At 44.9% G+C, this 12,804-nt stretch overlaps 2 protein-coding genes across 2 annotated transcripts in view; one reads left to right on the top strand and one right to left on the bottom strand.

Annotated features, from left to right (window-relative positions):
• Positions 1-8,644, bottom strand: part of MOB3B (MOB kinase activator 3B) — a 219,469-nt gene extending 210,825 nt beyond the window's left edge. Inside the window, exon 1 of the mRNA XM_018051889.1 lies at positions 8,416-8,644. The gene's annotated coding sequence lies outside the window, so the exon portion shown is untranslated. The remainder of the gene's footprint in view (positions 1-8,415) is intronic.
• IFNK (interferon kappa) lies at positions 2,659-4,962 on the top strand. Its single transcript, XM_018051887.1, has one exon. It carries the CDS (start codon positions 2,733-2,735, stop codon positions 3,510-3,512), a length of 780 nt encoding a protein of 259 aa, XP_017907376.1. The 5' UTR covers positions 2,659-2,732; the 3' UTR covers positions 3,513-4,962.

The raw sequence follows: 12,804 nt of genomic DNA, 5'->3' as shown, positions 1-12,804 counted from the left end.
CCACTTCACTGTACTTCTGCTCTAAGAGGTCATGGGGCTGGCATGGAATATAGGCTTGCCAGATAAAATATAGGACACCCAGTTAAATTTAAATTTTAGATAAATAATGAAGGATTTTTAGTACAGGTACATCCCAAATATTGCATGGGTCTTCTGTACTTTTATTTGTTAAATCAGGCAATTCTAATGGTGGAAGAGGTAGACGACATGCATGTCAATCATCTTTCCTTTCTTGTCGTGAATATTGTCAACATCATCAGCACATGAGGAATGAGGAGCATGCTATAATAAAGACTTCCTGTACCCAAAAGACTCAGAACATGCTTGCTTCTTCAGCCACGGACTCCTTGAGATCATGGACTTATCTCACCCATCCTTCTTCAAGAGCTAGCCCAGTGACTGGCATGCAGCAGATGCTAAAAATACAGTTTTGAATAAATGAGGATAAAATGTGGAATGACAATAAAGGGAAGAAATTTGAGTTAAGGGGGATAAGATGACAAAACTGTCCCTGACAGAAAACACAGGGACCTTCAAGGTGGTGGACAATAGCCAAATTGCCAGCCATCTCCATCACCCACTGGCAGAACCTATTAGCATAGAAGTTCAACTGAACAAACTCTTAGCTTGGTTAGTACAATGAAACTGTCTCAAAGCAGCAGGAAGTATGCTAAGTTCCCTGAGTGAGTAGAGGCAGAGGGACACAAAATTGGGAGTTCAGCACGCATACAATTATTTACTTTAAAAAGCCAAAATTAAGGAGGACAAAGCACTGTAAAAGCCCCAAAGAGAAACAAGCAGTTCTGACTGAGACAATTCAAAAAGCTTTAGGAATAAGAAGTAGTGTGAGGAATGGGAGGAGGTCTGGCCTTCAAAAGACATTGGCATTTTATAAACATATATCTGTTGTTATGCATACATACACACAGAATTTATAAATGCATAGTTCATACTTATTTTTCTTAATGTTTGTAGCATACATACGTCTAGATTTTTTTTCTGTACATATATGCATGTGTTTATATTTAACAGACTCTATATACTACCATGTAAACTTGCTTTTAAGTTGCAAAGCTTGCCCATCCAAGTAACCAAGTATAATCCCACAGCATAATTTTGAATGCTTGACAGACATTTTCTACTGATGATTTACTTAACCAAGTACCTACTGCTGAACATTTTAATTGTTCTCAATTTTTTGATGTGATGAACTTCCTGACAGGTAAGTCCTTAGAGACATCCATCATTATTTCTTAGAGACAAACTCCTAGAGGGAGAATTCTGAGTCAAAGATCATGTACATTTTTAAGGCTTTTGATATATATCACCATTTTGCTCTCCAAGAAGTCTGTGTCAGTTTATAATCCTATATAAAAGGTTTCATTTTCCCGATTATTTTTCTAAGTTAGTCATCCCACAAAATATCTCTGCAAAATCAGAGTTTATACAGAGAGAGCATATAAAGTAACATATGTAGTAGGTTTTCTTCTCAAAATAAATCAGTCCAAAAAGCCAGGATTTTAACAAATCTCACTTGTCTACAATTAGTCCTTGGTGCAGCCAATTAATTTAGACATGAACATTTTAAGCCAAATTTCCAGTCAAAGGCTGCCATGCTTGAGGAACTGTGGTTGCTCACCATTTTAAAATGACTTTATTAAAAATTAATGCATTTTTTTAAGGTGGTAATTAAAACTAGCCTTCTTAAATGGCATCCCATTTCAGGTTCCTAGAGGAAAAAAATCCATTTTCTTTGACCATACCAGAAGAAGCTTACCTGGTCAAAGAAAGTGAAAATCATACATGGTGGACAGCCATCATTACCCCAGGAATATTGGTCCAGGTGTGAATTAGTTTGGCTAAAGTGGGTGATCACCTACTCACATACCTCCTCAAAAACAAATAAGACAAAAAATCTTTACAGCACACAGAGCTTCTCAGCAAGAAAGAAAATTAAACTAAAGTTTTAAAATACTTCTAAACCACATCTAAAATTTAGATACTATAAGAGAGAAGTTAATGAGGCAGAAAAATATTCCCCAGTATACAAGCCCCTGGAGGATTTCTGAGAAAGAGATCAGAGGCATACAAAATGCTAGGTGGGGATGGTAAGTGCTGGTTCAGGTTTCACTACAGGAAGGGACGGTTGGAGAGTTCCAACATTTTCTAGTGGCAATACAAAACTAAGCTGGTCTAGTCTTCTATGTGATAAGTGCCATGCTCAATGATCCACACTGTTTTTCATCTTTCTTGAGACACAAAAAACTCAAATAAAAGAGAAAATATCCAAATATAGAAGTTTAACAAGACTGGAAAAAAAACCTCAACCATGTTATGTTCTAGTGGCCTTGCAATCAAATAATCACAGTCATTTGGTCAACGTCTACGATTAACTCCGTGAGAAAAGAGGTTTGGTTATAGGGCCAGGTACAAAAAAAATATTTTCTTAGAGGATCACTCTCTCTTATGTAACAGCATTGGGTGAGCAAGTGTATAGAATCATAGCTTCCAGGGCTTTCTGAAACAGTCTGCATCTGTCTCGTGCTGAGGATTGTATCATACTGGGATGGGTCATCCAGCCATCGATGATAACACAATCATAATGCTCTGCTCACTTTTCTCAAAAAAAAAAAAATAAAAAAGACAGCACTTCCAAAGTCAGCGTAGTCACCCCAAATCTAAAAAGCCTCACAGGCAAAGAAGCTGAAACGCTGAGTATCATAAAATGATTAATGCAAAAACTCCTCCCCACCGAAGATACCCAGGTGTATAAAAGGCACACGAAGGAATACTTCAGACCTAAAACCTCATTGTCAACCTCTGAGTCTTGTGGATTTTTCACCTCCATGGGTGAGAGGGAGAAAATGATCACCAAGCCTGATGGGATTCGAAAGCATGTGAGGCTGGCGTGCCTCATGGGTCTGTTCATCACTGGCATCCTCTCTCTGGACTGTAACTCGCTGAATGTTCACCTGAAGAGAGTCACCTGGCAGAATCTGCGACTTCTGAGCAGGATAAGCAATTCATTTCCTATAGAGTGTCTACAAGAAAGAAAAGCTTTTGAGTTGCCCCAAGAGATCCTCTCATACACCCAGCCTCTGATGAGGAACATCAAGGAGGCCTTCTATGAAATGACCAGACAGGCCTTCCACATCTTCACTCAAGACACCTTCCAATCCACTTGGGAAGGGAAACAGCTGAGACAAATCCAGATCGGACTTGATCACCAGCTGCAGTACCTGGAGCAATGCTTGGAAGAAGAGGAGGAGGAAAATGAAGACGCAAGAGAGAGGGAAGAGCCTCTCTCAGCCAGAGAGGAGACTCTCAGGAGACCCTCAGGAGCTCCGGTCCTCCAGCCGAGCAACCTAGAACTGAGGAGATATTTCAACAGGATAGACAGGTTCCTCAAAGATAAGAAACACAGTCACTGTGCCTGGGAGATTGTCCGAGTGGAAATCAGAAGATGCTTCTACTTCTTTCAGAAACTCACAGCGCTACTCAGGAGGAGATAAGGTATTAATGTATTCTAAGAATTAAAATCCTGTTTCTCCCAGAATCTTGTTTTCCTTCTCGTCCTCCTTCATCTTCTTTTTAAGGCTTGTTGTGCCGTCCCATGGCTCCCCTCGACTGGATTATTGGTGATTTGGGTAATGGTCATTTTTTTCTGAAGTTTGGCCTTGCAGCATCAGCCACATTCACCTCTCTAAACAAGGTGATGCCTACCACCCCCTGGGTGATCAAGAGTCTTATTAGGAAGTCCTGAAGACAGTTTTAGAGGAGGACTTTCCCTCCCATCTTTTATTCTCTGTTCCTCTTCCCTTTTGCTCTTTTGTACTTGCTTAGCTTTGTTGCTTTTGAACTCCTCAAACCAATGGCCAGAGCACATGGCTCAGAGAATACTGCAAAATCTAACACCTCAATGACTTAACTCTCTTGCTGCCAAGCTTGTTTATTCTAGGAAAGTTCAGCACGTTACAAGAGCCTGTACAAGATCCCATAGAGTTAAAACCTTTCCTGTCTCCCTACTCTCAAAAATAAGAAAATGGAAATTTTGGACCCATTTGCTTCTCAGCCTGGTTTGGTTAAAATGATAGAAAGTTTGCGGGTTGGTATTTTATTACTGTAAGAGAGTGAAGATCCGTAATGATGTTAGATGGTTTAATGAGATGACCATTAAAGTCTCATTTAACCTTTAAGAGCTTATGATTCTAATACAAAGAGCATTGTTCATTCCCAATACATATTATGTGATTTTGACACTTAAAAGCATGGAAAATGCTGCAGAGAAGTTTAATATCTGTCTTTTTTTTGTTTGTTTTGTACCTGAAATGAAATACCTATGGTTAGACTATGAAAGAATTTCACACTGGATTATTTCCAACTAGAAGGCCACTTTCTGCTTGTTAAGTAAACTAATCTTCTTACTCATACACGACATTTTAATATACTTTATCTTTTTGAAAGTTATTTTGTACCTAGATTATGCAGATTATTTACTTAAATTTCCTTGTGTGGTCCTTCATCTGTATTAATTCACCTTCCAGTTGAAATGAATTTTCTCTACCTTTCTCTCTCCCTTCTACCCCATTTCAGAATCATCTACCTTCAAGCAAGAATTAACAGAGAGATTGTGGCTAACCAAATACATCACAGAGAGTATCCAGTTCAACTCTTGGAAGGCCTTTACTTGCTATTGTTTTCATAGCACGCTGCTAAACGGTTTAGACTCAAGATTCATCCGTAGTTGAATAGTTAAACTCCAACACAGTTGTACTGAGAAAGTATTAAAATAAAACTCAGTTCAAAAGTTAGAAGAAACGTTTAAAAGAACAAGAACTAGTTGTGGATCACAGTATACTGGTTACCAGTAGAAGGATCAGACAATAAAACAAGTTCATATCATCCATTGAGTAACAATAACTCATCGGTAAGTGTTGTAAATTTTTAAAAAGCATTACAAGCTATAAAGGAATTGGGACATACAAGCTACAAAGCAGAAAGTACACATTTGATGTTTTCCACGAATTTCTCTAATAATACCTTGGGACCATGTCAGTTACTTTAGCAGTTGCAGTCTTGTCAAATGTTTGCAATAATGCAGAAGGAAAGAAAATCAGCACTTCTAGCCAATAAAGCTTGTCTGATTGTACCAGCAGGGGCAGAAGTCACAATGGGATGCTTTTATTAAGAGCACCACTAGTCAGAAAAAGGAGGATATTCTCACTGAAAAATAGGTAAGGACACAAACTGGTAACATCACAAGAAATACTAACAGACAATATGAAAAATGTTTATTCTCATTTGTGATTAGAGAAATGTAAAAGAAGGTAATAAGATACTGCCCTCTCATCAGTCTGGTAGAGATTAAAAAAAAAAAAGAGATAACGTAGAGTATCAGTGGGGTACAGGGTACAGAAGAAAAAAATCCCATGTATTGATAGGGAAATGGTAACTGGCACAAGTTTCCTACAGAACAATATAGCAATCTTAAATGTCATTTAAAAAAAAGTACATTAACCCCTTAGACCTAGTTATCCTATCTCCAGAAATCCATGTAAGCAATTGGATAAGATCGTTCGATGGAGCCTTATTTATAATATCCCGCCTCCTTCTGTTTTAATTTTCATCTCTGTATTTTTTTGTTTTTTCAATGCTGGGGAGGGTCTTCTTCTAATTCTAAAATTAAAGAAGTCATACAAGCTTATCTCTCACTATAATTACCCTGTTTTCTTTACTGGAGTAGACTGGGACAGACATTGCCCTTTCACTTTGTTAATGATGCTTTTAGACACTTCTCGAGCAACTCAGGCGCTTCCTGCTTTTCTAGTGTTGCTGCTGCTAAATTTCAAAGGAATCCTTCCTGGGGATCATTTTCATAATGCACTATTTGTAAAGTGCCGTCTGGTGCTTCTAACATTTTGCTTTCTTTCTTCTGTGGGTCCCACTGGTAACATCCAGAAATTACTGGAGAATGTGTTCTGTGTGTCCTCTCTGCCGACTTCGTCTCGTTTGTTCTTCTTTATTAAATGGAAGCTCAAAAGTTCCCACTCTGGTAAAGCAAACTCCTGTAGCTGTGCAGAGACACAACGTCTACTTAAAACCTTCCAGTGGGCACAAGGTCACAGGTGTTCATACAGAAGCTTCCTCCCTCCCCTGGCTTGGGGCACAGATCAAAAAGTGAAGGATTAAAAAAAAAAAAAAAAAAAGAGCCTCCCTAAGCCTTCCTGGGAGCGGCACTGACTGTATGTTAGACAGAAAAAGCTAACACTAGTATATGCAAGGCTATGTGCAGGTATACATTCCAACAGTCTCCCCTCACCAGCTAAGCAACTCTGGGAGCACCATCTGGGGACCCTGCCCTCTGAGAGTGGCTACTACGTTTTTGCCCAAATTCTATTCCCCCTATCCTCTGGGCATAGTTGATTTACAATATTATATTAGTTTCAGGTGTAAGTCCTAGGTCTTTAATAATCCTTGGTCACTAAGAATAAGCACCACGTGTAAGCACACAACTTGATAGGAAAGGCAGAGTAATAATAGGGTCGTTATAACCGCACTGGCGCGCTCACAGGGGAATTCGGTCCCCAGACACAGATTCGCAGGGACTGGGAAACGTCTACACAGTCAGTGCTGGGTCCTCCAGGTCTGCTCTTACCAAATGTTGAGAGGGTTCCCGGGCTTTAAACTGGAGCGCTGTGCGAAGTCAGGACCCCAGGTTCATTCTGGAGGAAGCCACTTCACTCCTATTTCTAAGCAAAGTCTCGAGGCTTCCTAGGTTATTTCTACATCTCCATTAGTGAGTGGCTCGGCGATACAGAATCCGCCTGCAATGCAGGAGACTCAGAAGACCCGAGTTACAGAAGGGGACCCTTCCCGACATGGATGGGGAAGATCCTCTGAAGAAGGAAATGTCAACCCATTCCAGTGTTCTTGCCTGGGAAAGTCCATGGACAGAGGAGCCTGGCGGACTACAGTCCACGGGGTCGCAAAAGAGTCGGACACAACTGAGCACAGCACTGCACACACGCCCTCCTTAGAATCGCCTGCCCTTCGGCGCTTGGAAACTCAGAGCCTTAGTCTCAGAGCCTTGGACTTAGCTGTTTGCCTATCAGACTTGCCCTGATCCCGCCCCACCGCCTGGCAACGGGCCAACCACACGCCTTTAGGTGGAGATTGGAATCCACAGGAACTCACAGGAAAGGGGCACCCGGGATTGGGGCAGCACCTCGCTTCCACTCTCTCCCGCGAGCGGCACCTTCTGGATCTGCGCTCCGCCGCGCGCTAGGGATAAGATCTGAGAAATGCGCCCGGGGCCACAGGCAGCGGAGGAGGCGGGGAAGGAACAACTTTCCCTCCGCCCTCTCACCGCAAGGCCCGGGAGGGGCGGCCCCACCGGGGTCGGGCTCCTCGCCTTCCCCAGGCAGGCTCCCGGGCGCAAGCCTGCCGGGAGGCTGGCGTAGGGGGGCGGGGGAGGAGGACGAGAGGGGCTTCCTTGTCTCCAGAGCCCCGCCAGATGTTAGAAAGGCGAACAATAGGGGAAACGCCGAGAAACAAAAGGCCATTCGCCTGGATCTCCATCGGCTCTGTCGCGTGGTCCCTGCGGGGCGGACGTCTGGGAGGGGTCAGGGAGGTGGGTGAGGGGGGATCTTGAGAAGTCTGGGGTGTCGGTTTGGTACTTACTTGCCAGGCGCCGGGGGTCGGCCCTGTACCCTTCCAGAGGGGTCCAAAGGCAGGGAGGAGCAATCAGGAAAGTTGAAAGGGTTTTCACCTTCCTGAGTGCAGGGAAAGGGAGGGGCTGGGATTCCAGATGTTTGACAGTTGTTGGCCCAGGGGTTCTGAAGGATTTGTACGCCCTTTACACACCCTCTCCCTCCGCGAAGCAGCAGCAGTCCCCGGGGCGACCCGGCCGACGCAGCGGAGTTCCCCTTAGCAGTCCCGAGCCGAGCCTCCGCCTTCAATACCAAGACGCCCTAAACGTGGTCCCCCTGCCCGGGCGCACTTTGGTAAAAGTTTGTCTTCCCGCCACCCACAGTCCAGCATGCACTCTGCAATCATCTGCGATCCGGGATGGATTCGGGGACAGAGTCGTACCGCCCCCTCCTCCCCAAGAGAAGAACGATTTCACTGATAGACCTTTAACATTCAAGGCCCCGGAGCCCGGGAGGACTCTCGTTCCAACCCGGGAAGGGAGCGGGAGGAGGCTGCCAGAAGCCAAGACGCGGGCAGGGGTCTGAGGCCGATTCCAGCCCCGGAAGCAGGCGGAGGGCGGGCGGGGAAACAGGGTCCGCCGCCTCCCGCCCTCCTGTTGCACTCGCCCCAGGTGTGCCCCGCACCTCTAAACCGCCCGGGCGCGACCCGGCGCGAGCGGCTGCGAGCTGCGCCACCTCCCCTCGCTCGGAGCGAGTTCTCACTCACCGTGGGGTTTTACCTTCAGCCCCGGGGCCCTGTCGGCTGCCCGCGCCGGGGCAGCTGCTGGCGGCGCGAGAGGAAGACGGTGAGCTCGGGGCAGGAGGGGCGACGCTCGCGGATCCAGTGAGGGGCTCCCAGGCCAGCGCGCGCGGTCTCAGCAAGCGCGCGGGCGAGCGAGCACCCGGCTCCAGCTGCCGCCGCCGCCGCTCCAGAGCAGCCCCCACCGGCACCCGGAGCGCGGCTCCCTTGCGAGGGCGCGAGCGGAGCGGGGACCCCCTGGCGGCCGCCTTCGGAACGGCAGCTCCCTTGGGAAGGGACGTCAGGTCGCCTTAGGGTCATCTTCCCTCCGGAAAGAGGTGGGGAATGGACCGTCTGAGCGGGGCTCCCAGCCTCGTGGGAAAAACATTGACCCTTTGGCCAGGGCGAGGAGGAAGCTATCAGATCAGAAAGGACGTGTTCTGGATCCACCACGGTCACATCCAAAGCACCTAGAAAAGGGGGAAATTGCTTACTTTCTCCAAGGTTTTTTGACTTGAAAAATGCTATGGACTGCCGGACAGAGAATAGCAGTAATCATTGGAAACTACTTCGAGATTCTAGCAAATTCACTAGAATAAGCTGAGAGTAATGAAATGAGCATGGACCTTGAATCCCAACCCACAGCCTGCCCCTTTCTCTTTGTGTGATATTGGTCTATGACCTCTAAACCTCAGTATTCTCTGTAAATCGGGAAGAGCAGCATTTACCTGCAAGGGTGGTATTAAAGGATAAACTAAACATAGAAAGTATTCTTTGTTCATAGTAGGAGTCATGATATATAAGCCTCCTGAGGCAGAAAAAAATGTCTTCCGTATCTTTTTATTCCTCGTATAATAGCATCTTCGTCCACATTGACTGCGAAGTATACCAAAAGACTAGGTATTACATTTTATAATTCTCAGTACACACTTTAAAGAAGCTTGGAAATATATTAAGTAGAAACTAGACTACACAGAGAAACATCTCTCCCCCAAAAGCTATTTCCACAACCACCAAGTGAGAACCTCTAAACCCACACTCATCCTTTGCAATATCAAGTCTGATACTATAAGAAATATTTAATAGTCATGGTCTAATGATATCAACCCTGAATTAAAGGATTCCACTGAATTTTGTGTCATTTGGCAATGCAAAGATATTGAAGACTGTGAATATAAAACTCAAACTCGAGAAGAAAAAATGGTCAGACACTAAAACCCATCCAACTAAGAAATGTTTTGAGCCACTGTTGACTCATGCAATCTCATTTCTAAGCCGTCTCAACCCTCATTCACTTCTTTAAAGCTCCTTTTGTCCTTTGGCCTCCTGGCAATCAACTCTTCTTCCTCATCCAGAACAATTAGGGTGAAAGTGTCTCTTAATCACTCTAGTTTACCTTTCCTAGTCCTTCTGTTTCACTCCTTTTCCCAAATTGGGAAAAGCCTGTTGCCTGCCCTAGAAAAAACTCGTTACAGAGTTTTTCTGTTCTGTCAAGAAGAGAGGAAAAATAAGTTTTTCTGTCTCAGAAACTAAAGAAGAACATCAAGAGCCAACTTCTGCTCTCGAACAAAGGGCTCAAGCTCCAGGGCACAGATGGGCAGAGTATGCGTAGGGCAAAGAAAACATTGGATTTTAATCAATAAGCACTGATGGAACTGTCTCTGCCTCTCTGCTTGGGTTTCAGCCTTGCCTCATCCCACTTCCTCCCCTTAGTGGCCCCTTCAATGGGGAGCAACAGCGAAGCTGGTGGGGGTGGGGGGAACCTTCATTATTTCCTGGCTAACTTTCACCAGTGAGTGGGGTCAGTATGATGAATCATGTCCCATCTTCCTGATCCAGCTTCCCTGCCTGTGAGCTGGTGGCTGGAAGAGGATGGCGCAATCTTCAGAATCTGCTCTGAAAGGCCAGCATTTTAAATCCAAGCCCTCCTTGGTCCAGTTTCTTAGTCTATTCAGGCAACTGAAAGGAAATACTGTAGACTGGGTGGCTGATAAACAGAAATGACTTCTCACAGTTCTAGAGGCTGGGATGCCCAAGAGGAGCGCACTGGCAGATTTGGCGTTTGATGATGGCCCATTTCCTCACTGACATCTTTTCTCTGTGTCCTCACATGGCAGAAGGAGGCAAGGAAGCTTTCTCAGGCCTCTTTGTTGTTTTTGGTTGTTGTTTTTATAAATAATTTAGTTTTTGCTGCACACAGGCTTTCTCTAGTTGTGGCAAGTGGGGGGCTACTTTTCGTTATCGTGCACAGACTTCTTATTTGGTGGTCTCTCTTGTTGCAGAACTCAGGCCTAAGGCTCCAGACTTCAGTAGTTACGGCACATGGGCTCAGCAGTTGCAACCCCCAGGCTCTAGAGCACAGGCTCAGTAGTTGCGGTGCATGCTCTGAGGTATGTGGAATCTTAGGAATTGAACCTATGTTTCCTACACTGGCAGGCAGATTCTTATCCACTGAACCACCATGGAAGTCCTCTCAGGCCTCTTTGATAAGGGCACTAATTCTATTCACAAGGGTCCCTGCCCTTGTGACCTAGTTCAGTTCAGTTCAGTCACTCAATTGTGTCCGACTCTTTGTAACCCCATGAATCGCAGCACACCAGGCCTCCCTGTCCATCACCAACTCCCGGAGTTCACTCAGACTCAAATCCATCAAGTCAGTGATGTCATCCAGCCATCTCATCCTCTGTTGTCCCCTTCTCCTCCTGCCCCCAATCCCTCCCAGCATCAGAGTCTTTTCCAATGAGTCAACTCTTCACATGAGGTGGCCAAAGTACTGGAGTTTCAGCTTTAGCATCATTCCTTCCAAAGAAATCCCAGGGCTGATCTCCTTCAGAATGGACTGGTTGGATCTCCTTGCAGTCCAAGGGACTCTCAAGAGTCTTCTCCAACACCACAGTTCAAAAGCATCAATTCTTCGGCTCTCAGCTTTCTTCACAGTCCAACTCTCACATCCATACATGACCCCTGGAAAAACCATAGCCTTGACTAGACAGACCTTTGTTGGCAAAGTAATGTCTCTGCTTTTGAATATGTTATCAAGGTTGGTCAAAACTTTCCTTCCAAGGAGTAAGTGTCTTTTAATTAGAACTGGACATGGAACAACAGACTGGTTCCAAATAGGAAAAGGAGTATGTCAAGGCTATATATTGTCACCCTGCTTATTTAACTTCTATGAAGAGTACATCATGAGAAACGCTGGGCTGGAAGAAACACAAGCTGGAATCAAGATAGCCGGGAGAAATATCAATAACCTCAGATATGCAGATGACACCACCCTTATGGCAGAAAGCGAAGAGGAACTAAAAAGCCTCTTGATGAAAGTGAAAGAGGACAGTGAAAAAGTTGGCTTAAAGCTCAGTTTTCAGAAAACGAAGATCATGGCGTCTGGTCCCATCACTCCATGAGAAATAGATGGGGAAACAGTGGAAACAGTGTCAGACTTTATTTTTGAGGGCTCCAAAATCACTGCAGATGGTGGCTGCAGCCATGAAATTAAAAGACGCTTACTCCTTGGAAGAAAAGTTATGACCAACCTAGATAGCATATTCAAAAGTAGAGACATTAATTTGCCGAGGAGATCAACCCTGGGATTTCTTTGGAAGGAATGATGCTAAAGCTGAAGCTCCAGTACTTTGGCCACCTCATGCGAAGAGTTGACTCATTGGAGAAGACTTCGATGCTGGGAAGGATTGGAGGCAGGAGGAGAAGGGGACGACCGAGGATGAGATGGCTGGATGGCATCACTGACTCGATGGATGTGAGTCTGAGTGAACTCCGGGAGTTGGTGATGGACAGGGAGGCCTGGAGTGCTGTGATTCATAGTGTCGCAAAGAGTTGGACACGACTGAGCGACTGAACTGAACTGAACTAAACTGAATTTCATGGCTGCAGTCACCATCTGCAGTGATTTTGGAGCCCCAAAAATAAAGTCTGACACTGTTTCCACTGTTTCCCCATCTATTTCCCATGAAGTGATGGGACCAGACGCCATGATCTTCGTTTTCTGAAAACTGAGCTTTAAGCCAACTTTTTCACTGTCCTCTTTCACTTTCATCAAGAGGCTTTTTAGTTCCTCTTCGCTTTCTGACATAAGGGTGGTGTCATCTGCATATCTGAGGTTATTGATATTTCTCCCGGCTATCTTGATTCCAGCTTGTGCTTCTTCCAGCCCAGCGTTTCTCATGATGTACTCTGCATAGAAGTTAAATAAGCAGGGTGACAATATACAGCCTTGACATACTCCTTTTCCTATTTGGAACCAGTCTGTTCCATGTCCAGTTCTAATTGTTGCTTCCTGACCTGCATATAGGTTTCTCAAGTGCAGGTCAGGTGGTCTGGTATTCCCATCTCTTTCAGAATTTTCCACAGTTTATTGTG

This window comes from Capra hircus, chromosome 8 (assembly GCF_001704415.2).
Source record: "Capra hircus breed San Clemente chromosome 8, ASM170441v1, whole genome shotgun sequence".
In the NCBI taxonomy this organism is placed as follows: domain Eukaryota; kingdom Metazoa; phylum Chordata; class Mammalia; order Artiodactyla; family Bovidae; genus Capra; species Capra hircus.
The sequence above is the reverse complement of the archived record's forward strand: the minus strand, read 5'-3'. Positions and strand labels throughout refer to the sequence as shown.

Coding starts and splice junctions, on each gene's coding strand:
- IFNK (XM_018051887.1), top strand. CDS start 2,733: ATGCAAAAACTCCTCCCCACCGAAGATACCCAGGTGTATAAAAGGCAC.